The sequence below is a fragment of the Balaenoptera ricei genome, chromosome 15 (genome assembly GCF_028023285.1).
Source record: "Balaenoptera ricei isolate mBalRic1 chromosome 15, mBalRic1.hap2, whole genome shotgun sequence".
Taxonomy (NCBI): domain Eukaryota; kingdom Metazoa; phylum Chordata; class Mammalia; order Artiodactyla; family Balaenopteridae; genus Balaenoptera; species Balaenoptera ricei.
The window spans coordinates 63,844,466-63,871,527 of NC_082653.1; the positions used below are offsets into that span (position 1 = coordinate 63,844,466).

Genomic DNA, 27,062 nt, shown 5'->3' on the forward strand with positions numbered 1-27,062 from the left:
GGAAACACAGTTCTCCCATTTTCCCCCCTTATACCACCTTGCTGGCACAGTTGATGTTGTGCTTTCTGAATCAGAGGTGGTGGGGCTCTCTAAGGATTATTTTTTCAGAATTAGCTCTTTTTCTGTTTACAAAAATAATACACATTCATGGCAGGAGATTGGGGAGGGGGTTGGAAATCAGACATAATCCCGTCATCCAGAAGTAACCACTGTTAATGTGCTGATAGGTTTCCTTTTGGTCTTTTTTTGATGCATGTGCATATGTGTGTATAAATATAAATGCACATATATATTTATTTATTTTGATAATGCAAAGCTGGGACTGTTTTGTACATTGTTTTGTAGTCTTTGCTTGTACATTGTTTTGTAGTCTTTGCTTTTCAATGAAAACTATATCACAAATATTTTCCCCATCGTTAAATCTTCCATAGCATGATATTTAACAGTTGCACGGTAGTCCATGATAGAGGAAATACCATGATCTATTTAACCAAGGCCTTAATGTTCATCACTTACTGATTATAGGATGTTTCCTATCCATTTTAATTGGGCAGAGCAAGCTATCGTGGCTGGCGCGGTGGCAGCAAACTTTGCAGAGAACTTGGTCCCTTTCCGGGGGACTTAGCCTGAGGGTGTGAGTAGCGAGCCTGTGTGTGTGTGGTCCCTCCCCCGGCTTCTTACCACTTGCCACGGGGATGATACTCTATGGCCTTTTTTGGCGTGAAATGGCTGTGAAATAACAAAGCAGGTTGTGACGGAGTTTGGGGCCTCCTCCCCACTTCTCCAGGTGCCCTTTGTAATCGAGCCACTTTTGGCAGCACAGCACCGTGGACACAGACTCCCCTGGGCTCACAGCCTGCTCGGTACCCTACAGCTGAGAGACCCTGGGCACGTCATGCTTCACTTCTTCAGGCCTTGCTCTCCCCATCTGTGAAACGGGGGCAATAATCCTGATCTTGTCAGTGGTTGAGAGCAGAACAGGCATTTGCCTAATGTGCTCATGGCACCGGTTCCCTGGTCGGGGCTCAGCACACCAGGACCACGACCGCCACTGGAACCACTGCAGAGACGCTGCGTCTTAGAACTCGCCAGCTAATGAGCCACTTAAGAATCGTCCCTTGAAAGTCAACCTCGTTTTAGATTAAAAACAGTCTTCCTCAGTTTGATCATGTGCCCCCCTCATCAGAATTGACTCATCAGAACTGTATGTGTTTCATAAAGTCAGATTCTCCAAGGACCACCGTGGGTGCAGTGGTTGGATATGCTTGTAAAAACGAGCTCTGCGCGCCTCTTCAGAGATGTCGGGGACGTGCGGCTGTCACTGCAGGAATAGCCTGCTGAGGCCGCCCATTGGGAGTTAGCAACCTAGGCTTGGAGGTGTAAACTTGGGGATTTCTTTAGAAACATAAAGTCCTTTACATCACAGTCATACATTAGGAGTTAGTTTTCTTTTGCTTTGCCCCAGCTGTCCTTTATGAAAACAACAACTTCTTCCCTGTGCACAGAACTACGTGGTGCTTCTGGACTCCACGCTGCCCAGGTCCCAGTATGACTACGTCCTGCCGCAAGTGTCCTTCACGGCAGTGGGCTATCATAAACACATCACCTTGATCTTTAATCCCACGGTAAGGAGGAGGGAGTTTCTGGGTGTCGGGTGTGAAGAATGGTTCCAGGTACCACTGAGTGCTTTTCAGAGCCCGTCCCGTGTGGGAAGTTGGTGGGAGTCATCATCCCTGATGTGAAGAGAAGGCTGGGGGCTCGTGTGTAGCAGAGCCCGGACTCGAAGTGGCTCTTCTGCTGGTTTCTGGCTCTTGTTCGGTGACCTGGCCCATGATCTTACCTGAATAGGGGGTTCCTCCTAGTTCTGCTCAGCGGAGACTCGGTCAGAAAGTGCCAAAGAGACGAGCACGTAGGGGAACCATTTGCCTCCTTGTGGAGGTGTACGGTGACCCTAGGGGAGGGAGAGGGCCTCTGCGGAGGGCGCTGGGGCTGCAGCCTGGGACACCTACCAGGGCTCGCCAGGACACTCCCTCGGTCCAGGGAGCCACGTGGGCGGCCTGGGCAGGACAGAGGTGCCGCTTGGTGGGGGCCGAGCAACCAGGCCTCGTAGCTGCTGCCAGGAGTGTGGTCCCACTTCTGAGACGGTGAGAGCAGGGCCATGTGCCAGGGAAGGGATGGCCTGGCAGGGTGTCCTGCTGGTCCTCACGACAATCCTTCCATGGGGAGGTGCCATTCTTCCATTTTTTATGGAGGCTCAGAGAGGCTGAGTGACTTACCTGGGGGTGGTCAGCAGATCCGGGTTTTACCACGTTCCAGCCGTCTGCTGGACAGCTCAGCGCCATACGCTTATGAGGGCCGTAAGGGCGCTTCGCTTTATCCCGTGTTGAATGTCAGTACCGACAGCCACGTTGTTGATGCTTGACCCAGTATTTCATGCACTGCTGACCACTCTACCACGCACCTCATCTTGTTGAACTTTCACAACATTCGCCTGCAGTAGGTGCTGTCTGTATTATCCCCATTTTATAGTTGAATCAACTTAGTCTTTTTTTTTTTTTTTTTTTTTTATAAATTCTTTTTTTTTAATTTATTTTATGGCTGTGTTGGGTCTTCATTTCTGTGCAAGGGCTTTCTCTAGTTGCGGCAAGTGGGGGCCACTCTTCATCACGGTGCGCGGGCCTCTCACTGTCGCGGCCTCTCCCGTTGCGGAGCACAGGCTCCAGACGCGCAGGCTCAGCAATCGTGGCTCACGGGCCCAGTTGCTCCGCGGCATGTGGGATCTTCCCAGACCAGGGCTCGAACCCGTGTCCCCTGCATTGGCAGGCAAACTCTTAACCACTGCGCCACCAGGGAAGCCCCCAACTTAGTCTTAAAGTGACTGCCCGAGGTTACACGGGAAGACCTGGCCTGGAGCCTGGGCCGCGGTCCTCAAGGCTTCTTCTCGTAATCACTCTACTACTTCCCACTGACTTCAACTTCTCCTTAAGGATTTACTTTAATGCAAAACGGTTTGGGATCTAAGACATGTCAAAAAATGTTCGAGTAGGCAGTTAGGGATGGAAATCTGTTCCTGCCCTTCTGTTTATTAAGGGACCATCTCACTCTGCCTCACTCATCTCAGGTCAAAAGGCCCCTCAGTCATTCTCCAGCCTACGTGTTCTCAGATATTTTGGTCTTGGGACCCCTTTATACTGTTAAAAATTGTTGCGAATCTCAAAGAGCTTTGATTTATATGGGTTATATATATATATTTATCATATTAGAAATTAAAACTGAGAAATGCTGAAAACACAAGAATCCATAAGCCACACGTCCCATTACCTGTCAGAGTCATGACATCATCACATTTGCAGCCTCTGGGAAAGTCCACTGTACACTTGTAAGAGCATGAAAATGGCACGTAATATCTTAGTATTATTATGAGAATAGTTTGGACCGTGCAGATCTCCTGAAAGGGAGGCCCCTGGGCTGAATCTTGAGAACCAGTGCTCTGGCTCGTTAACCTGGTTTATCGTCAACCGAAAGTTATCTTTTAATTTATTTGTTTCTGTTGTCAGGGTGGAGTGGGCTAGTTAGGATATAGGTTCATTTGCTATTACAGAGACCCAGCATTTCAGGGGCTTTAGCAAGAGGGAAGGTTCTGTCTTATGTCAGCACCAGGAGTGAGCAGTCCAGGGGTCATATGGCAGCTCCAAGGTGCCGGGGCCCCCAGCTCCTTCTCTCCCGTGGCTCTGCCATCCTCCAGCACGTCGCCAACCTTCCGAAATGGCGCACTTGGCTGGAGGCTGTCTGGCCAGCAAGGAGGGAGGGCACACCACTTCTCTCTGAGGGTACAGCCTGGGTGTTGCGCCGTCACCTCTCTTCCTGTGCCGTTGGCCAGAGCTGGTTCCAGGGCCTCACCTGGCCGCGAGGGAGGCTGGGGAATGGTGGTCTGTTCTGACTGGCCCAGATGAAAGTCAGTCCTCCCACTGGAAGGAAGTGTGAATGGCCCCTGGGACCCAAGCGCTGCCTCTCCTCCTCACTGGGTATGACCTCTGGGACTAGCTTGCTGCCCACTGTGTCCCCAAGCCTGGAACAGTGGGTTCTCGATGCCTCCTTGTAGGAAAGAGTCCCTGTGTACGGCTGGGACTCAACAAAATGAGACCCTTCTACTTTCCAACCACAGGGGTCCCCTGCGGCCTGCAGCTGTTTGTCCTGTCAGTTTAGACAGTGAAGGGTGCGGGGGTGAGTAGCACCTTGTTATTGGAATCTGGTTATTCCGGAGCTTCAGAGAGCAAGTGAGGAGAGTTTGTGCAGCAGAAGATTCACTTGAGATTTATCTGCGTCGCTTCGGTTCCTTACTTTGGGTACTGAGTGTGCCGGGGGTCCCAGGGGAGCCGGCTCAGAAGCCGGGCAGATCAGGGCTGTGGATGGAGCACTGGTGTCTGGGGGTGACGGTGCTCTCGGTGTTTGCAGAGGAAGCTGCCCGAGCAGGACATCGCGCAGGGATCCTACATCGCCCTGCCTCTGACGCTGCTCATCCTGCTGGCTGGCTACAACCACGACAAGGTAGGGGGTCCCGAGACCTCATGGGCAGCAGATGTGTCGGAGGGAGGGATCCCTCATGACTGGGACGTGGCAGTGGAAGAACGTCCACTGTTACAGAGGTTACAGCATTTTAGGTCGTGTCCAATCCCTAAGGCCTCCTTGCAAGGCCATAAACCTCTCGTAACAGCTCTCCTAACCCTTAAACCTGGGGTACTTCTGGGTTTCTGGTGACCGTCTCTAGTACAAAGACCTGCCCTGGTCTGAACTGAGATCTGCCTGAGAGCACAGAGCAGGTGGTGACGGGGCCTGGGGAGGGAGGGGCGCGGGGGAGGGTCTCTGATGTCCCACTGGACAGAAGTCTTCTCCTGGCGTCCCCCTCTCTCATACTCTCTCTCTTTCCAGCTCATTCCCTTGCTGTTGCAGCTGACTAGTCGCCTGCAGGGAGTCCGAGCTCTCGGCCAGGCAGCCTCTGACGGTAGCGGCCCGGAAGACGCTAAGAGACAAGCCAAGAAACAGAAGACGAGGCGGACGTGAGGGGAAGAGCCCAGGAAGGCTCCCTCGGGACAGGCCCCTGGCGTGGAGGACATGCTGCCTGTCCCACCCGCCCCTCGCCCGGCCCCGGTGCCATGCCGTGAATGGACCCTCCTGTCACTCTGCTGAGCACAATTGATTTTCTGAGTTGAAGATAATTTATTATTATTATTTTTATCAAAGAAGTATTTAAGCTGCGCCGGTGGCGTGCGAATGTAATCCTCAGTCTTCTGCTTCATTTGCAAGAAGACTTCTAGTAAATGGGGGCTCTGGCCCCCTAATCAAGCACCTGTTGCATTGACCTTCCCCTTAACTTCCCTGTGCATTTGAGGTCCCTGCTAGAAACCACACAGCCCGTGTCTGCTACTGGGAGGGTGTGTTAGGAGGTAAAACTCAATAAAGTTGCCCGTTTGTTTGTGTTGTAGGTCATCTCAGGTGTAGTCCTTGGATGACATGGGCCTAATGCTGGGGTCACCGACAAAGCCGCCTGGAGGGGCACGTGGGTCCTGAGTGAAGGCGAGATGACACACGGCAGCTGGCTTTTGGCCTCAGCGGTAGGAAGACAGGGGAGGAGGGGTTGTGACACAGCGAAGAGCCCCACCCCTACCTGATCTAAAGGAGCCTGAGGTTCTCGGGGGCTCTGGCTCCCCGGTGCCCTGCGGGAACATGCGTTCATTTTTCTAGAGAAGCCAGGAAGACAAGAGTTTTATGTGAACTCTTCCACGTTTTAAATGTTAGAGACAGACAAAATGCATACGTAGGATGTGTGAAGCTGGAAGGCTGCGGGTTTGCATAAGGGATCCACAGGAATGCTCACCATTTGAACAGCATTAGTTTAATTCTTATAGGAAGTAATTAAGTTAATAAGTTATATTGGAAGCAGAGACATCCATCCATCCAATGTTTATTGAGTCCCATGTGTGACAGGCACCGGGGTATGAGATGAGCTGAGTAGATGACGGTATAAACGGAGCTGGACGAGGACAGGGCCCCTCTGCTTTGTTCCTCATCGTGTCCCCAGCACTTGGTGTGGAGTGGGCATTCTAAAAGGAACGAATGAGTGAATGTGTGCGTGCCTGCAGGAATGAACAAGCACACGGGCACGGGGCCCCGCCCCCCGAGCGCACGACCCAGCCATCGTTGGGTGGAAGACAAGCCAGCAGGTGGATGAGGGCCGTGCGGAGAGCTGAAGGCCTCCTGGTGGAGGAGGCTCACGTGGCCGAGGGGTCACAGAGCAGAGGTCCGATCCCACCTGAGAGCTTAGGGAAGCTTCCCAGGCATGATGTTTAGGCCAAGTCTGGAAGGACCCAGAACGGAAAGAGGAAAAATAAGGCAGAAGGTCTTGTTGGGTGCCACGACCAGTGCAGACAGTCAGCTGGAGGGTCCCCGGCCCCTTGGTGGCCACCAAAGGGCGGCTGTGTTTCCAACCAGCGGCTGCTGAGTGTTGGCCATTTCACGGGTGTTACTTTTTCACCGTGAAAGGAAATAAACTCTTAGAGATCCAGGACAGCTGAGATACATAATCCATTTCTTGGAGTGTGTTCTAACTCTTATTCCAAGTGGACACCCAGAAACATCCCTTTTAAATGTTAATGGGGCTTTTTATTGACACAGTGTAAAGGTTAAGAGCTCGTGAAAGATACGACTAAATGTCAATATGTTCCATCCAGTTCCAGGCGCTGCCATTAAGTGGCAGTCTTCCCCTGTCACTGCTATATGTCACCCTTGGTGGTGGTGGGTCTTCTAAAGGGCTCCGTTTCTGGAAAAGGCTGCTGTCTTTCTCGGTCCATTTGGAAGTTGGGCCTACTCTGTTGTCTGTAGTTGTCTTCATTTGCTGGCAATCTCAGGACAGCTCCCCTGATCCCCCTGTGAGGTGTAAGTATGAATAGTTAGAGGCTTTTGAATGGGGCAAAAGTTATATGAGACAGATTTTTTTTTCCCTGAGAAATTTAAAATGTCTAAAATGGCGGGTCCCTGAAGACCTCCATTGCTTGCACATTTTTTTGCTTATTAAAGTAGCCCCAACCTCAGTGAGGACACCCCGAAGACCGATAGAGAAGTGCCCTTCTAAGGTGCTGGCTTCACCTCAGTCTTTCCTGGTTTACTTGTTTGGAGTGTTATCAACCAACCAGCAAGGATGGTTGGAGTGGGGGGTGGGAAGGGGTGGGTGTGAGGAATGTGTAGTGGGGAGGGGCTGGTGGCTGCAAGAGAGGTGGAGGGAAGAGGCGGTCCTTGTGCCCAACTCTCAGTGGTCTGTAAGGAAAGAAGATTCGTGAAAGTAGGGAAAAGTGAATGATTACCTCCCTGAGTTAAGAGCACTCGCGGAAAGACTAGCCTTTCTCAAGTGGTGACCATGTGCCAGGTGCCATGCTGAGTTTCATGCATGAACTGCAGGGTCCACATGACCTTATGACACAGGTATGTTTTCAACCCTACTTTACAGAGGAGGAAACTGAGACTTAAAGATCTTGTAGGTACCAAGTAGCAGAGGTGGGATTTGAACCCAGGTGCAAGAGTTCTTGACCACTGTGCTCTCTAACTCCTGCTGTACAAAATGAGTCAGTGCATTTGTGTGCCAGGTTGTCTGGGAATAATTCAGGGGTTTAGAAAGTGAATGTCGTCTGCCAGAGATGCGGGCATAAGCTGTGATAAATTTAGTCAAGGCACAGTGACATGCAGCCATGTGTGCAATGGAGCGTTGGGCCATAGGACCTTTTAATTGTTCCGTCAGCATTGTTTCTAGAACCAGAGTTATGTGACTAAATGCTTAAATCCAATTCCCTAAACACAAATCCAAATCCAGTGGGTGAGATTCCCCTTTTCTCAAAAGCTGGAGCAACTTGACGAGGAGAGTTGGGAAGGATTTTGGGGACAGAGTTTGCGTAGTTGCATTCCGTTCTGTCTAGGCTGAGTGTTCATTGGGAGTGAGGACTGTGTCTCAATCACCTGCATTTCCAGTCCCTCACACATGGCGGGTGCCTGAGGTAGGGAGCCAGCCTCAAGGTCATCCCCCCGATGATCCCCACTGCCTTTGTGTGTGGTCCCCTTGCACACTGAGTCAGGGCTGGCACTCAGACGTGGGTGATGATGTGTGCCTTCTCAGGCAGGGTCATAAAGGGCATTGCACAAACATGGAAACAACCTAAATGTCCATCAACAGATGATAGAGAAGATGTGGTGTATATATACAATGGAATACTACTCAGCCATAAAATAGAACAAAATAATGCCATTTGCAGCAACATGGCTGCAACTACAGATTATCATACTAAGTGAAGTACGTCAGAAAGAGAAAGACAAATACCATATGATATCACTTATATGTGGAATCTAAAATATGACACAAATGAACCTATCTATGAAACAGAAACAGAATCACGGACATAGAGAACAGACTGGTGGTTGCCAAGCGGTGGGGGAGGGAGACAGATGCACTGGGAGTTTGGGGTTGGTAGATGCAAACTATTCCATTTAGAATGGATGAACAACAGGGTCCTACTGTGTAGCACAGGGAACTATACTCAGTATCCTGTGGTAAACCATAATGGAAAAGAATATAAAAAAAGAATGTATATAGTGTATGTGTATAACTGAGTCACTTTGCTGTACAGCAGAGATTGGCACAGCATTGTAGATCAACTCTACTTCAATAAAAAAAAATTAAAGGGCACTGCACTTCCCACTGTGGCCCTGGGGGAAGCCAGCCGCCTTGAGTGAGGGTACACAGGCAGCCCCCGGAGAGCTGAGGCCCCTGGACAGCAGCCAGTCCAGCTTGCCAGCCCTGTGCTTCAGGGGCCCTGGACATGGATCCTCCAGCCCCAGTCAAGCCTTTGGTTGACTGCAGCCCCAGCTGACGTCTAACTGCTGCTGCTTCAGAGACCCCCAGGTGACACTGCCCGGCTGAGCTCTTCCCAAATTCCTGACTCACAGAATCTGTGAACATGATATATGACGGTATTAGGCCTCTGAGTTTGGGGGTAACTTGCTATGCAACATTAGGTAACTGGAACAGTACTCACTAAAGGTCTGTCATGAATGGACAGTGACTGAGAGACGCCCAGTAAATCGATGCATTTCTACTTGTGTTAGTCAAGGCTCTTTTGGTCTCAAGTGACAGGAGCCCAACTCCAACTAGCTTAAGCAAAATGGGGCAATTCACTGCCCATGTAGTTGAGAAACCCAGGAGTGTCTGGCTCCGTGCATGGCTGGATCCAGGGTATGTCTTAGCCTCCCGGCTCTGCTTCCCTTTGTGTGTTGACTATGCTCTTCCCTCCATCAAGGCTCTATGCCAGCTCTCAGTGATTACCTCTGAAAGACCCCTTTGCTGGAAACTGACAGACATTGAAACCAGGTCCTTGGCTATTTGTTCAGTCACTGCCCTGCCTGAGGCAGTGGCAGGGGCAGGTGTGGAACGGACTCCACTGTGAGTAGAGTTTGGGAAAACTGGCTTTTGACTTCTGATTTTTTCTGCTTCTGTGGAAGATGGTCACCCAGCAGCGTTGGGCCTATGTCATCCCAATTTGCAGACCCAACAGAAAGAGAACTTCCATCTCACAGACCCTGTGTCCATCTGGGGAAGGTGAAGGAGTGATGGGCAAACTGCTCATGGGGCCCTGGCCAGCCCTGAGCCACACCTCTGTCCATGCCATGTGAAGCTCCTGCAGGGGGTCACTGTGTTTCCCAGAGAAACGAGGGATCCCGGGTGGGCAAAACCAATAGAAGTCAGCTCCACTCCCTTCAAAACTTGATGACAAGGCCTAGTCGAAGTCACCCACCATTTTTGGCTTTATCTTTTCATTAGCAAATAACCATGACCTGATCATGACATGCCTAGGGGAGGGGAGAAACTCATCTTCTTGTGGGCCTACTGTGTGGAGTGGGGGAAGGTATGAGGGGACCCCCTCCCTCCCCCCTTCTCAGTGGGAGCGTTTATGCTTCATGATACAGTGGTAAGATCGTGGATGGATCACGACCATTGTCACTACAGCCCTTCTGCTGTCCCCACACCTGGGGTTGTTTATGATGCTGCCCGCTTACATACCCTTCCGGATGAGTGACTGTTTCACTGTTCCACCTTGTGGATGAAACAGCAGCCCATCTTGCATTTGCTTTTTGGAATTTGAAGGTTCTGTAAAATAGATGAACGCATTGGAACAAGTGGTCCCCAAGTCTGTGCGGAATCCATGCCTCTGGGGACTGATGGCTGCCCCTCCCTGTCTAGTCTTTGCAGGGGAGGCGGCTGGCAAGAGGAGGGAAGCTGACAGCTGCTGCATTTTTATCCTGTTACTGCTCTTGGAGCCGAGAGGAAGAGATGGCTAACTGCCGCTGAGTGATCAAACTCGAGATGGGCCTCTCTCACTTCCTTTTCATGGGCCGGGGTGGGCGGGAATACAGAAAAAGAACATTTTGTTGCCTACTAAAAATGCTTCTTCCCTTGTACAGTTTCGAGAATGCCTCACCTAAGTGATGACTGATACTCAGTTAATGATGGCAAAGAACTGATCACATATGAAGATGAGGTCTAAGACTGACACTGGTTGGGGACAGGGGTCAGCAAACTCTGGCCCCCAGAGTCTATTTCTGTTTTGTAAATAAGTTCATTTGTATCATTTTGTTTAGATTCCACATATAAGTGATATCATATAATGTTTGCCTTTCTCTGTCTGACTTCACTTAGTATGATAATCTCTATGTCCATCCATGTTGCTGCAAATGGCATTATCTCATTCTTTTTTATGGCTGAGTAATATTCCATTGTGCATATATACCACATCTTCTTCCATTCATCTGTTGATGGACCCTTAGGTTGCTTCCATGTCCTGGCTATTGTAAACAGTGCTGCCATGAACACTGGGTTGCGTGTATCTTTTTGAAAAGTTTTCATCTTTTCTGGATATATGCTCAGGATTGGGACTGCTGGATCATACGGTAGCTCTATTTTTAGTTTTTTAACGAACCTCCATACTGTTCTCCACAGTAGCTGCTCACAGACATGGAAAACAAACTTATGGTTACCAAAGGGAAAGGGGGGTGGGGGAAGAATAAATTAGGAGTTTGGGATTAACAAGTACACACTACTATATATAAAACAGATAAACAGGGACCTACTGTATAGCACAGGGAACCATATTCCATATCTTGTAATAACCTATAGTGAAAAAATATATATATATAAAACTGAATCACTTCGCTGTACACATGAAACTAACACAACATTGTAAATCAACTATACTTCAATTAAAAAAAAATTACAAATTGCCAAAAAAAAGACCCCAAAACTATGCTCCCCTCACCCCTGCCCAATCTGGTCTGCCACTGTGTTTGTAAATAAACACAGCCACACCCATAGGAACACAGCCACACCCATTCATCTACAAATGGTCCGTGGCTATTTTCATCCTACAACAGTGGAGATGAGTAGCTGTGGCAAAGACTGTAATGCCCCACAAAGCCTAAACTATTTATTATCTGCCTCTTTATAGAAAAGGTCTGCTGACCTCCAGTCTACTGGGTACTTTGTAAAGTTTGATTTTGGGGAGAGTCATTAGTTCATTCAACAAGCATTAGTTGAGTATCTATGCTGTGCCAGGCCCTGCTCTGTGTACTGGGGGTTAGTGGTGAGAACATGCGGCCGGGCCTCAACTCTCTGGAAGCAAAATGCTGACGGAGGAGAAGGACATGAAAGGGGTGAGTGAGAACTTCCTGGATGAGAACGTGTTGTTAAAAAAAGAGGGAAAGAGGGCAACGGGGTAGAGGGTGATTGGTGTCAGGGAAGGCCACTCTGAGGAGGTGCTGTTTGAGCTGAGACCCGAATTAGAGAAGGGCCCTGTTCGGCAGAGATCGGGAGGCAGAGCTGCCCGGGTGGAGGGGACAGTAGTTAGAAAAACCCTGAGGAGGAAATGAGCTTCTCGGGTCTGAGGAAGAGCCAGGAGGTCAAGTCCTGGACGGTGTGGGGTAGCTGCCGGAGAGACTGAGTGGAAATGGCCAGTGAGGTGGGGGAACCCAGGAAAGGGTGGTTGGGTAAACAGTTGTCAACGCTCCACCCATTCATTGATGCATGAATGAATGAATGGTCATTAGAAATAATGTTGGTCATGATCCATCCACATGACTCACATGGAGACCACGTCACCAATTCACACTTGTCTTCTGTTTAGGATGAACCATATGAAACTGCCATTTTTATAGGTCAAAATGGTTGACTAACCAACCATTATACATGCGTACTGAAATTAAACAAGTAAATGGATAGTGGATATGGGAGCCAGGTTTCTCATTGTTGGAGTGGAAGGATACAAGTAAGCAAAGGAGAGAAGACTAGACTGATCCCTGTGGTGATGGATTAGAGTTGGAGATGTCAGTATGAACTCACATTTCATATAGACACAGATGGTTGCATATGGAAATATTTATACATATGTGCATACACACAGGCTAGTAACACACATATGCTTCCTTGCTCTGCCAGCTGAGCAGGGCTAGAAGCAACGAGAGCTTAGTAGCAACAAACACCCAGTGCCTAGATCTCCATTCTCTAATAACACCCCTCTCCAATAAAAGGCACCGGGGCTCGGTGGAGAAATGTCTGATTCTAGACTTGGGTGGGAAATATATAAGATGAGCTGGGAGCATCGTATAGTGTCAGAAAGTAAGGAAGTGATACCGACCAGGGTTCTTGGCCTTCCTTAATCAATAGAAATTGATAAAAGCCCAGACAAGAAATGCAGGCAGGGCTTTACGGGGGCCCCTGCTGCAGCAGCGGAAGCGAAAACAAGTAACAGTTTCCCTTGCTTGCTCTCTGAGGTGGGGTGAGCTGGTTCCTTATATGGGGTGAGGGTAGGGGTGTGTCCAGGGATTGGGCAGGAGGGGTGGCTTAGGTGTTTTGCCCCCCCCCTTTGGTGTTGTGTGCAGGGGGCATGGTGTTGTGAAAAAGTACCCTGCTTTTGCTCCCGACACCCTGTTTTTGCCTCTGGCTCTTCAGAAGTGGCAGTTGGGTTTTTGGTCTTTTTATATCTTGTTGTCCATAATTTGCCCCAACTGTGCATGCACACATCTATTTTTAGTCCCTCATAGTTTCTTTGTATTTTGTTGCTCGAGGATTGTCCAGGTACAAGCACTGCAGCAAAGGGTCCCAGCCTGTCTCAGAAACACTAAGCAAAACAAGACAAATCACCCCATTGATGGGGGGGATCTCAAAGGGACACAGGAGCCAGCTGAAAGAGCTCCCATAGTCAAAGCTGGAAAAATTTGACCAACAAAATAAAGTAGTACTGGATTATAACTCAAAGTATAGAATAAATATCCATGGTTCCATACTGATATAAATCAATGACTGAATAAATAAATGGCCCAGAAAAAGGACACTAAGTAAAAACTAAGGAAATCTGAATAAATTTGGATTTTAGTTAATAATAATGCATCAATTTGTGGGCATATGGGAACTTTACTATCTTTATCATTTTTCTAGAACTACTCTAAAATAGAAAGTTTAAACATTTATTTAAAAAAAAAAGGTCGAATGCGGCAGTGCCATATGCTCAACCTAGTAGTGTTTTACCTGGTTTAGTTTGTGGGCATGAATTCATATTGTTCCATTTAACCTCTGTTGCCTGACCTTCAGCATAGCCAATGACCCCAAGAGACAAAAAGCCCAAGTTAGGGATATGTCTTGGGGCCAGGAAATGGCCCAGCATCCAGACTGCATGCATTGGTTACCTGGAAAAGCCAAGGAATAGGATAGGCAGGGGTTGGCAAACTATAGCCCGTGGGTCAAATCCAGCTGGCTGCCCATTTTTGTCAATAAAGTTTTATTGGAACATAGCCACGCCCACTTATTTACATATCGTCTATGGCTACTTTTGAGTGACAACAGCAGAGTGGATAGTTGCAACGCAGATCACACAGTCCACAAAATATCTACTACCTATCTGGCCCTTTAAGGAAAAATTTTGCTGACTCCAGGGTAGGGGACACAGTTCTGTCATCATCCTTTAGCAGGAAGGGCAAGGAATCCCCATCTCAGGACAAGTCGGTCTTTTTAACAACAGGGCATACAGCTGGGCAAAGCCCAAGGCTCACTTCCTTGGGACTGAAATGGATCATTAATATTGAATGTTTATATCCTACTTGCTCCAGATGATTCCATTTAATTTCTACTATCTCTCACAACAGGGCTGTCACGTGCAGGGGTCAGGGCTGTTTGTCTTCCTTGGCTTTCTGAGGCTTCAGAGCATATTGATTCTGCAGAAAGCACATTTCTCCGAAAAGAGCGTCTCCCTACATGACAGGAGATCACACATCGCTTGTTTCCTGTCCCTTTCATTCCCCTCTGAACATGACAAAGTCATGATCCCAGCGTCACCGAGGGACCCTCATGTCTCTTGGAAGAAGGGCTCCTTTTGCTTGCCTTCTTTTTAAATCTCTTTCAAGCCAGTGAGGCAGAGTGGAAAATGTTCGCTGGCTCTGGAGGCAGACAGGTCTGAGTGCGAGTCGTGCCCCTGTTATTTACTGGGCTGTGTGACTTTGGACGAGCTGCCTAACTTCCCTGAGCCTGTGGCTGTTCCACAGTAAAATGAGGAAAAGGGGGCATTACAGGGCGGTTGTGAGGATTCAGGAAAGTGATGCTCACAGAGCACCTGCTGCAGGGCTTGCTTCCTGGTATAATCCCTTCTCAGAGGCGGGGCTGACATTCAGCTGATACCCACTGGTGTAGCTGTGCCCATATTTTACAACCAGCCATTGGGGTTGGTCACAGTGTTCTGATTGGTCAGGCCCATGCCATGACAGATGTTCAATATTCTGAAAAGCATCCCTGAGTAGAGATGAATTCATCCCTTCCTTTTAGAGCTTCAGACAATTACATTGGTCTACACTGGTGCAGACACTGTAGGAGTCTTACCCAGATCCTGTTTACCTGGCCAGGGCACCTTTCCCCAGCTGCTGTGAGCGCTGGCTGCTAAGAGCTCACAGCTGTCTCTCCTCTGGAGAACAGCCCTCTCCAGATGCGAGCCACCTTACCCGGGAGGGGATGCCTTGCCCCAGTGAGTAACTGACACAGCAGTAGGGATGGCTGGCCCCTGCCTCATGGTGGTACAATCTGTGCTCCAGAGCTCCCTGTGGGATCAGGCTGAGGGAAGACATTACATTCTTGCTCGGCTCTTTCCCCTCACTTCCTGGGGCCCTTACTTCCCTTCCCTTCCTGAAAGCCCCCCCTTAAAAACTCATATCTGCCCAAGTCCCTGCTTTTGGCTCTGCTTCTAGGACACCTGGCCCAAGGCCATCAGTGACCTGCTGCTACAGATCCAGATCTTTCTGCAATTGCTGGAATAGTGGTCAATCCTTGGGGGCCCTGTGAGGAAGGGTCTGAGCGGCCGTGTGCATGGAGCTGGTTCGGTGGGGTCTGCAGGCAGGCAGGACCCCATGGGGGATGTGACTCAAGGGTTTTGTCAAATATCTTTATTCCCCTGACAATGCAAAAAAATGTGGGCTCATACTCCAGGGTTTCCCCCACGCCACACTGGGCCCCTGTGGTCTGCTGTGCTGTCAGCAGGTGTTGCACTTGGGAGGAGAGTGTGTGTGTGTGTGTGTGAAGTGTGTGTGCATGCATTTATATATGGGGTTCTGTGTGTGTGTGTGTGTTTGTGTATGTGAGCTGAGGTTACGAGCCCCCCTTCCGGCTAAGTGCCCCTGCCTGGGCTTGCCTTGTCCACCTGTTGCTCTGGGCCCCTCAGGTGGTGACCAGCTGACAAACAAGGAGGGCACTGGGATGCCTTGCTCACTGGGACTCTGGACCAGCCCCCACCATATTGGGCCTTTTGGCCTCCGGGCATGACTTGGCCTCTGCTGGCTTTGAAGGCCTGCCAGAGACACACCATCTGGTCTGGGAAATGTTCTCAGCCTGGGCACAGCCCACTGACCACTGCTGGTCTGTGACTTCTCTGTCCAAGAAAACAGCCCAGCCTGACCTGAGTGGGCACCAGGGATGGGGCCACATTTTGGGAAAGGCTGCTTTGGGTGAACCTGGCTTCTGGACCTGGTTCTGCCCCTAAGGTGCAGAGGACATTAAGTCAGTTACTGCCCCTGGCTCCATCCTAAGCCTAGGGGAGAGCTAGTCTCTCCCTGGGTTTGCCCAGGCTGGACCACCTCTGCCTGAGTGACGAGTTGGGAGAAAGACATTAATGTTTGGAGCAGTGTTGCATTAGTCAGCACTCTCATTTGCAAGGGTTGGAAACACAGCTTGTTCTAGCTTAGGCAAATGTCTCCAGAATCCAAGGAAGGGCAGGATGTGCTGGGCTTCCAGAACACTTGGAACCATTGGCTGAGCCCCTGCTTCACCTTAGGCACAGAACCAAGGACTTTATAGTATTTTTCTCATTGGATACTCAAAACACACTGATGAGGAAACTGAGGCTCAGTGCAGTTAAGCGACCTCCCAAAGTCACACAGATCATAAAGCGTGTCACTGACGCCAAAGCCTGAGCTCTTAGCCACCAGGCATTTTCATCAGTGTATTCATTAGAGTTGGCTAAACTGCTATAACAAATAGACCTAAGCCGAATGGCACATACACGATGGAAGTTTATTTCTGATTCATGTTACTGTGAAGGGTGGTCTCGGGTGAATGGGGAGGGGTTGGTTTATGTTATGCACAATTGTTTGGGGCTCACAGAGTCTCTGCCGTCTCCCACATGTGGCTTCTAAGGTCCCCTTGGAGACACAGCACGGTGGAGCATGCATGGTAGGATTTTATGGGCCAGAACAGGAAGTGGCATCTCACTTCTGTTCCCATTCCACTGACTTGAACTCAGTCATGTGGGTCCACCTAGGTGCAAGGGCTGCTGGCAGATCTGGTTAGCTGTGTGTCCTGGAGGAAGGGAAGGACCAAATCTGATGGGCAGCCTGCAGTCTTCCCCACACTGCATAAGTATTGCCATTATTTCTTGCTCTCTTCTAGTCCTTGTCCGTAAGTAGTTTTCCTACTCGAGCCAGAATATATATTCTAGTTCTTACCTGATTTCTTTCATTTATCATAATCCTTTTTCTGTGTGGCTCCACTGAGTTTTCATAACAATCATGATTATAGGCTGTGTACTCCAACTGTTGGACAGTTACGCTGTTCCAGGTTTTTTCAGATAATAAAAACAGTAAACGTATTTATGCAAAAAAATCTTTGGTACTGGTGAATTATTTCTTTAAATTTTTAGGAGTGGGAATTCCAAGGGTAATGAGTGAGCATTTTTACAGCTTTTGACCTTTATCATCTCATTGCTTTTTAAAGGGTTTGTCGCCATCCACAAGGAAACTCGTCATCTTACCAACACTGAGTGCTACAGTTTTTTCCAATTTGGTTGTTGTAATCTGGTTTATTATGATGACCTTTTTCAGGTCTTCAGTCCTTTAGGGGAGGAAGTGTTTGTGAGTGTGTATCTGGCCTAATTCATCCCTTCTGTAATTTTAGGGGTTGAATGAAAGGGGTTGCTTCGTGGACCAGGGACTAGATGCTGTCCATCTGTCACCTCTGCTGGTGTTAGCATCCTTGGTGACTTGGCCTTATTTTGTCCCACCACAGAAAAGCTCCTCTCATGTGGCAGGGAACTTGGAGTGAGTGAAGAAGAACCTTTGCGGCACTAAGCTACTGATATTTGGGGATTTATTTGACACTGCAGTACATTCATTCTAGCCTGACTAATATAGAACTTTCCGTACATTGCTTATAATTCTCTCAACTGTCTTACAAAGCAGATATTCATATCTTCACTTATCAGGTGAGAAAACTGAGGTTCAGGGAGGTCGAAAAGCTCTCCCAAGATCACCCAGCTGGTAAGTGGTAAATCCAAGATTCAAACCCAGCTCTGACTGGTTGTAGAGCCTGCTTTCTTGCCCTGCCAACCTGGGAGTCTTAAGATGTAAATCAGGATTGAGGAGGTGGGGGAGGAGGAAGGTAGCAGAACTGACAAACAGGATGCCATGGAAGTGAATATCAGTACAGCCCACCTCCTGCCAGAACTTCAACTGTGTAATGTAACAGATTACACAATGAGTCCGGCACTTGGAATATTTTCAGATGAGCTGTTCTGGAGCATTTGCTAAACATTCTGGATGTGTCTTCAAAGACCCCCTTCATATTTCATGCAGGCAGGCAGAGCAGGATGATAATGCATGCTAATGCCCCTTCAAGGGAGTCTGGGAGGACTGCTCTCTTTAGTCCCTCATTAAAGCTGCATGTGCACTTCTAGGGAATGATGGCCAGCATCTGGACCAGATGTCAGAAGGGCCACAGGTGGGAGGGCCCTCAATCCTTGGCCAACTGGCTTCTTCCCAGTGAGGCTTCTGGGCAAACTTCCCTTGCTCTCAGTATGAAATAAATGCTAATGTCCCCAGCACGCCTCCCTTCTCATGAGGACGACTTTTACCTTCTTTCCCATCCCTGACATTTTGAAACCCTAGTGGGGTCCTGCCTCCACCTGCCATTGACTGATTTGACACCAGCGTCCCCTGGCCACAGGTGACTGGCCCAGAGTTTGGCACGTGACCCAAGCTGGACCAGTCGGGGCCCTTCCCTGGGATTTTGAACTTGGAAAGGGAGAGAGTGTCAGTCTGTCCTTCTATCGGGTGGAGGCTGTGAGACATGAGGCTGGGGGCTGTCGGGAGCCTCATCTCCTGCCAGCAGGAGGGAAGCTCATCTGCTGGGAGAAGGAAAAAACTGACAGAGGCAGAGATGAAGAGTGAGTATGTTGAAATTCAAGTGCTTGTTTTCAGTTACACTTGCACATGCCGCTCTTCCTTTGATTATAGTCTAATGGTGATGGGTGCAGCCTCTGGAGCCAGACCACCCAGGTTCAAATCCTGGCTCATGGCCTAGGTGTGAGACAGCCAGACTGTAAAATGAGATAAATGAGAATACCTGCCTTATAGGGTGGTTGTAAGGAATAAGAGATACATGCAAAGTGCTTGGAATAATGCTTGGGAGGTATTAAATGCTACATAAATGTCGCTTCTCCTTCTTTCTCCTCTTCCCTTTTCCTCCCCACCTCCTCCTCCTCCTTCTAATAATAATAGCAACAACAATAATGTTATTATTATATCTACAACTACTAATAATTTTTATTGAGATATAATTGACATATAACATTGTGTAAGTTTAAGGTATACAGCAAGGTAATTTAATATTTTTGTATACTGCAAAATGATTACCACCATATTGTTAGCTAACACCTCTATCACATCACATAATTACCATTTCTTTTTTGTGGTAAGGCTGTTTAAGATCTACTCTCAGCAACTTTCCAGTATATAATACAGTATTATTATCTCTAATCACCATGCTGTACATTAGATCCCCAGAATATATTCATCTTATAACTTACCTCGTTGACCAACTTCTCCCCATTTCCACAACCTCCCAGCCCCTGGTAACCACAATAATATTATTATTATATCTAATAATAGTATTAACAATAATATGCCATTATATCTAATAATATACTACTATTAGTATTATATCTAATAGCTAATAATAATATTATTGTATTTAATAATAATAGTAATAATTAGAGACTCTTCAGTATCTTACCAATAAGTTGGGCTTCTTACACCTACAATAAGAAGCATTGAGAGACTCTTGAGAGAGGAAAATAGTCCTTCAGAAGTTGGTGGGGCTGATGCTGGAACCAACTTGATCCTTCACTGGGTACAGGTTCTGACAGTCAAATCTGCTCCACCAATGACCGGAGGGCTTACAGCTTCCCTTTGGACAGGAAATGAGGGCTAGGTGGGAGGGCCTTGGAAACAGGAAGAGGCGGGGCTTCTGCCTCAGCTGTGGGAGGGAGGTAGACCTTAGGCTTACGCTGTGTAGGCTCCAAACTTTGGAGCTTCCTGGGTGAAATTCGGAACTGGCCCGGCACACGGAGGGCCAGGAGAGACTGCGGAAAGCGGCAGCCGCTCCGCATTGGTAGGTGGTAGGTGGCGGTTTTCACAAGCAAGAGAATTTGTTATACAAACGAGGCTTGTCTCGGATGCCGCAAGATGAGGTGGTCTCTTCACGCGTCTGACAGAATCTTCAAAGTTTAGAGAGGCCTTGACGGGGTTCAGTCACGTATCCCGGCCAGATGGTCTCCACGACGCCTTTCTCAAGGCTGCGTCCTTGAAATGGCTCCTAGTGCAGGAACAGCACATTCCAAGGACAGGGGTGCGGTGAGGGGCCTCCATTGCCTGGGGCCAGCTCGCGGGTCACCCAGAGGTCACATCCTCTCGATGACCTCCTCCAACACGCTGGACGCTGAGCAGAAGAAACAGCCTCCCTGCAGGGCTGAGGTGGCCGAATGAAGCGAAATGGGGGCAGGAACTGAAGTTTGCACTCCTGGAGTCTTTACTCAGCCTGCTTCACTTATCTGTACTCTCTTTTGCTTCTTATTCTGGCTGGAAGTTTCTCTTCAGCTTTTAACACCCAGAGTCCCCAGAAGCCGCCACATGGCTCCACCATGTGGAGAGCAGAATCAAGAGATGGAGACGTTGATCCCATAGTATCGTTTTGGACTCCTGAGTCCTACTGTACCTGAACCCCTGGACTCTTCAGACGTGTCAAACAATGAATTCACTGTTCGCTGAACTGATTCCAGCTGCTTTTCTGTGGCTTTACAAGGGAAAGCGACCTGGCCAATACCACCTCCAAAATCAGCAGGCGAGAGTGAGATGCCAGCTATTTTTAAACATTTGAGACAATCAATTCAAAGCTTAAAAGGAAAAGAAAATCCCAGGGCTGAGGACTCTGAGCACAGGTCCTGGAGAATCACTCTGAACCAAGCAAGAATGCGGACTCTGAGCTGCAGTCAGCAGCCTGAACCCAGGCTGGGCCAGGAGGGGAAGCAAGGACGGCGGACTGACAGGAACGGCAGCAGCATAAATCAAGGCGCCAGGACTGGTATGTGTATTTCCTTGGAGGAGGAAGCACAGCGCAGTTGATGCCTGATGGATGAGAAGGGCTCAGCCTGAGTCTGAGGGACCCTGATTGTTCAGGAGTGCTTCCCTTTATGCAGTGAGGTTCTTGTTGAAAAGATGGTGGAAAAGAGAAGTTAAGAAAAGTAGGGTTTACTTTCCAGTTGGTTTTTTTTTTTTTTAATTTTATGTATTTTTGGCTGTGTTGGTTCTTCGTTGCTGCGCACGGGCGTTCTCTAGTTGCAGCGAGCGGGGGCTACTCTTCTTTGCGGTGCACGGGCTTCTCATTGCAGTGGCTTCTCTTGTTGTGGAGCCCGGATTCTAGGCGCGCCGGCTCAGTAGTTCTGGCTTGCGGGCCCTAGAGCGCAGGCTCCGTAGTTGTGGCTCACGGGCTTAGTTGCTCCGCGGCACGTGGGATCTTCCTGGACCAGGGGTTGAACCTGTGTTCCCTGCATTGGCAGACGGATTCTTAACCCCTGTGCCACCAGGGAAGTCCCTCCAGTTGGTTTTTGTACTAGCCACGGTTTCATTTGTTGAGCCCCTACAATGTGCCGGACACTCTGCTTGTTTCTTTCATATGCAGTATTTACTCATTCCAACCAGGCCTGCTGCATACAGCTCTTCATATCGGGTACTGCACAACTCCTGGGTGAACAGCACTCCTTGGAATTTTGCAGTGCATAACCTTTGCAGCAGTATGGGCCAGTCCTGTTTCCAACAAACTGTAAGCTAGTTGGTGTTATATCTCCGTTTTTTAAAAAAATAGTTGAGGCACTAGCCACAGAAGGGGTAGGTGTGTTGCCCAAGATAACATAGCTTGTGGGTGGGAGAATTCTAACTCAAACCCAAGTCAAGGTAACTTACTTTCCATTGTATCACTTAGCTCTCTGTGAGTTAAAATACTCTCTAGGATAAGTTTAGTTGCTTCTCATATCTCAGACTTACTTGGAATGTGGACCAGTGGAGTCATATTGTTCATATTGATGCCTCCAGTTCTTAGCGAGGTACCTGTATCCAATGGGCAAGTGCTTGTTGAACTGAACCGGGACTGAATGGAGTGCCAGGGCTCCATGAAGAAAACCTCATCCAGGGGGCTGGACAGAGGAAAATGCACTTAGAGGAATGGATGTTTTCTGGTTTCTAGTAGAAATAAATCTAGCAGTACGTTTTGAAGTTGATGATGAAAGGGCTGATTTCTGTAGACATCACCAAACCCTGAGAACTTTTCTGGGAGCCGTCTAGTGTCTTGATGGAGTACACAGCCAGGTCCATCTGGCTATGTAGTGGAGACTTGTTTATCACTGGTGTATCCTTCCCTGTTCCTAAAATACAGTAGGGATTCAACAGTGTGTGTAGGATGGAATTCAAAAAGAATCACACTTTTGTTGGGAAATGCTTCTTTGAGATGCTCAGCTGGGAGAAGATAAGGGCTGGGGATTGCAACTTAACCTGAAGATAGAAAAAGCCATTTGTAACACAAAAAGGATTTACCATTTCTTTCTGGAATTGGCCTTCAGGTGGGGCTATGTTTGACCCGTACTTTGTTTTAAGTAAACTTGAATTAAAAGCAAACATTTAAAAGTTAGAAGAGTTTACGTTAAAAATCCTGATTTTGAGCTCCTCTTAAAAATCAGAAGATGGACCCACGCTCTTGCAGGGCAATGATCAGCTGGAGGTGAGAAGCAGCTGCCTCCTTTAGAAGAGTATGGGCTGCCCAGTTCACCACAGTTCCCCCACTCCCTATTGTGTTATGCCCAGACTGCCTCCATCATTTCTGCTGCTAACTGGTCCTTATAGATGTTTGAGTTTGTGATTCTTATTTGTGAGTCTAGGCTGCAAGATCAGCCGTTCTTGGTTTTTATTACAGCTTGTTTTTTTTTTTTTAATCATCTAAAGAAGGACTCACATAGATTCAATAGTTTCTCATCCATTTTTGGAGATGGGGAAACTGCTGAGTCCAAGTAGAAGTTAAATCATTTATCTGGGGTCACATGGCAGGACAGTGCTGGTCCTGGAAAGTCCAGTGTCTTTCTCCTTGTGTACCATGAGAACAGCTTCTACTGCCCTTTCTGACTTGGCCACTGGGGAACTCAGAGCCACATTTTCAGATCCAGTTTAGGAACTGACCTTCTGGCCTGTGTATCTTTATCTTCCATCCTGCTCTATTCCTGTCTTTCTCTCTTATTCTAAATTATTTTTCTCTAGTCCCAAGTTTAAATTTATATTCTATAATTTTGTCATACATATTTCTTGGAGTCTACTGTAAGTTCGATGTGGGTGGTGAATGAATAAACAAAATGTCATGAATTTTAAAAGTCCAAGAAGGGCCTGCATCACACCAAACTTCAAGCTGGATGACTTGTCATAGACTCAGACTGTGGCTCTGTCGTGACCAATTACCAGTTTTTGTTTGTTTGTCTCTCTTTAGCTCTTTGCCAACAATACATTTTGCTTTCCTGGCATCAAAGTGGCCCAGGCCAATGCCTTCAGCCTAGAGTGGCTCTGAGGGGTTGGTCTGGTGTTAGGAGGGGGTTGGCAGACTCTGTCCTCAGACAGGCCGTGGGGGTGGAGATGGGGTAGGGGCAGTTTCACTACCTGCCTGGCATCTGGGTCTTGGTTGGAGAGAGAATTCCAGGCTCTGCCAACTTCTGTTCTGTCTCCCATGGTCCCACCAGTGTGGCCATTCCTGCAGTGGTCTAGAGAGAAAGTTTCCAGCCAGGAGTTTTTGGCTTGTTTGATTTTGAACTTGTTCCCTCACATCCCTTTCCCCACCTCACCTGTTGTCCATGGACATTTTTAAAAGAAACAGTTGCGAGACAAAATCAAGTCCAGAAATTCAAAACAGAGGAGCCATTTTTATTTATCTTGGCTGTTCCAGGGTAGGGAAGGGAACTCATATTTTGGAGCTTATTCTGTGCCAGCCAATGTGCTGTGTTAGCTTGAGTGCCTCCTTCTCTTTGATTTCAGAATAACTTAGAGATGGGTGATGCACAGCCTGATTCTGGCTGACTTCTATAACTGCCTCTCTCTTCCTTGCTTCCTCCAGCTGAACTGGCCTCCCGTCACCCACCCCCGGCCTGTCCCCTCCCCCTAGACCCCCCTCCGTCCCCCCAGTACAAGCCCAGTTCTCCCAGCCTTTCTGACTTCACACGTGCTGCTCTCTGTACTGGGAAGTCTTGTCCCTCCTGGTCTTTGCTTGGTTGACTCCTTCACACCCCCATGTCTCAGCTGACATATCCTTTGAGGCCATCTCTGATACTGAAGTAGGTGATTATCTCACAGAAACCTCTTTCTTCCTTTGCTGCACTCTTCAACTCTTTTAATACTTTTTATACTTGAATTTTTACAAATATGTTTCTTTCATTATATCATAAGTCTGTTTCTTCCATTATAAGTTTCATATGATGGAGTCGTGTGTCTTGTGTTCTGTTTTATTCCCAAGTGCCTAGCACATAGCAGGTGCTCAATAAAAATTTGTTGAATGGACATTGAATCCCACGATTTGAGTGTTATCAATATTGTAATTATTATTAGTAACCAGGTGCTGACTCTGTGCCAGGCACTGTGTTGGTTTTTCTATATCTAGCATCTTTATTTAATTCCACAGTGATCCCAGTGGGGTGGATTGTATTATCCCCATTCCTCAGAAGAGGAAACAGGTTCAGTTCCTTGCTCAAGGCCACCCTATTAGGTAGTGATAGAGCTGAGGTTCAAACTCAGGTTTTCTAACACCAAAGGTGTGTTCCTCCCACTCTGCCCCCGTGTTCCTCTCCAGAGGAGGAGTCCTCGTATTGCCTGGCTTACTGTTTGACATCCACTGAGGCATGTGAGTCCCGGGGAAGAAGGGCAGAAGGGACAGGCTTGCCAGGTGGGAGGCTGCTTTGGATGTCAGCTGGGAAGGCTGATGTGGAAGTGGGAGCAGGCATCTTGCTCCACATAGCTGGGCTGGTAGGGCGTGTGTGTGTGTGTGTGTGTGTGTGTGAGAGAGAGAGAGAGAGAGAGAGAAAGAGAGAGAGAGAGAGAGAGAGGGAGGTCTCTTCCTCTTTTTATAAGGACACAGTCCCATCTACTTAGGGCCCCACCTTTATGACCTCATTTAAACTTAATTATCTCCTAAAGACCTTTTCTCCAGATACAGTTGCGTTGAGGTTAGAGCTTCAGCATATGAAATTTTTGGGGGGGTGGGGGGGGAGACACAATTCAGCCCATAGCAAGTCTCCAGAGCGCTTTGGGGGGTCCAGGCTTTAAGGCCAGATAAACGTAGCTCCAAACCCTGCCTGGCCCTTTCCTAGCTCTTGGACCCTATTTTTCTAGGTCTCAGTTTCCTTCTCTGTGAACTGGGGTTACCACCATCCACCCTCCTTGCTTCATAGGGCACTAAGTAACAGATGATGTAATGTGTAGAAATGCAGTTGTTTTATGTGTACTTATTGTCATTATCTCTATTCTAGAGCAGGCCGACTATAATTCCTCTCCCTCTTTTCTTCCCAACCTTGAGTAGTTTGGAAGTTATTTTTAAAAGTCTTTGAAATGTCCTTTTCTGTATTTGGCAAAAGCAAAATGGAAATTGATAACATTGTCACCTCTGGCGTCCCCCTCCCCCTGGCTGCCTGGCTGGGGGAAAAACTCTGGCAAAACACAGAGGTTTCTGTTGAAGCGGCTGGTTTGTTACTGTGTGAACATTTCCTGCAAGACCTGACTAGCTCTCCTTTAAAGCAATCTCTCCTTTTCTTGTTCCTTCTCTTTTCCTGCCAGTGTCAGGTCCTCTGTGTCACAGCTGGATTCAGAAATCCAGGCAGCAGGAGTCAGACCCCAATCTGGCCACTTCCAGCAGAAAAGCCCTCCAGTGGCTTCTTTTTGCCTTAGAATAACATCCAGATTCTTTATTGTCACCACAGGCCCTGTGTGGTCCACCTGTCACTCCCCCTCCTTCACTCAGCCCCACTCCTGTGGCCTCCCTCTGCTCCTCAAATGTGCGCATTCTTTCCAGCCCTAGGTCATTTGCATTGGTTTTTCTCTCCGCTTGGAACTCTATTCCCCTCTGGTCATGGATGTCTCCTTCCTTGACATCTCTGCTCAAGTGTCACCTTCTTATAGGGCCCTTCCCTGACCTCCCAGTTGAAAATAAATCCCCCTTGCTATTTGGTCACAGTTGGGCATAACCTCAGTTAGGGTTACCAGAGAAAAACAGGGTTCCCAGTTAAGTCTGAATTTTAGATAAACATCGAATAATTTTCTAGCATTGCATGGGACATACTGTACTAAAACGTATTCATTGTTACCTGAATTTCAGCTTTAACTGGGTGTCCTGTATTTTATTTGCTAAACCTGGCAGCTCTGCCCTCAAGATCCGTGTTGAACAAATGAACGAAGCTCTCCGCACGGAGCCTGGCACACAACAGGCACTGAGTGCATGTTAGGCATCATCTTCATCCTCTTCCTCCTCCAGTTGCTTCTTGGAACTCAGTCTCCCTGCTCCCTCTTCCCTCTTTGGAGATGGACGAGAGAATGTTTTCTACCAGAGGGCCATTGCCCACCTCTTTAGAAGAGCATAAAATAGTCTCTGCTGCGGCTTGGGAATCTGATTGCGGTGGTGTTTGGCAGGGAAACGCAGTGAGTTATCACAGAGCATTCCCTCCAGCGCTGGGTCATGCAAATATTTATTGCAAGCGTTAAATAATAAATGGAACAGCCTGCCCAATGGTAAATCTGTCATGTTTTGTTTCAGCCAGGAGTTGTGATGGCTCCAGAATTGCTGCCCATTCCTCTGCCTCTGCCTGCCCTCCAGAGGGGCAAGGCAAACAGCCAGCTCTCTGGGGGGAACTCAGCAGGGCTGATTAGACACCTGGATGCCAGAGGGGGTGGTGGGGGATGCTCAGCCAGGCACGGAAACAGGCAGGTAAGGTCAGGCTGCGGCCGGGAACCCGAGCCGGTGGATGAGATGCTGGGTAGGCCTGGCACAGGCAGTCACGCTGCAGCCCCCGCCGTGGTTCTCAGGGCGGCGGGGCTCCTTGTCCACGTCTCATGTCATCTCCAGTATTTCCCCTGACGCTCACGTCAGCTTCACTGGC

At 48.4% G+C, this 27,062-nt stretch overlaps 1 protein-coding gene across 1 annotated transcript in view; it reads left to right on the forward strand.

Moving 5' to 3' along the window:
* Window positions 1-5,482, forward strand: part of LOC132348556 (BOS complex subunit NOMO1) — a 53,162-nt gene extending 47,680 nt beyond the window's left edge. Inside the window, exons 29-31 of the mRNA XM_059896157.1 lie at window positions 1,506-1,625; window positions 4,456-4,548; window positions 4,930-5,482. Of these exons, the coding sequence (XP_059752140.1) occupies window positions 1,506-1,625; window positions 4,456-4,548; window positions 4,930-5,061 (345 nt within the window). The 3' untranslated portion in view covers window positions 5,062-5,482. The remainder of the gene's footprint in view (window positions 1-1,505; window positions 1,626-4,455; window positions 4,549-4,929) is intronic.
* Window positions 5,483-27,062: the final 21,580 nt, after the last annotated feature.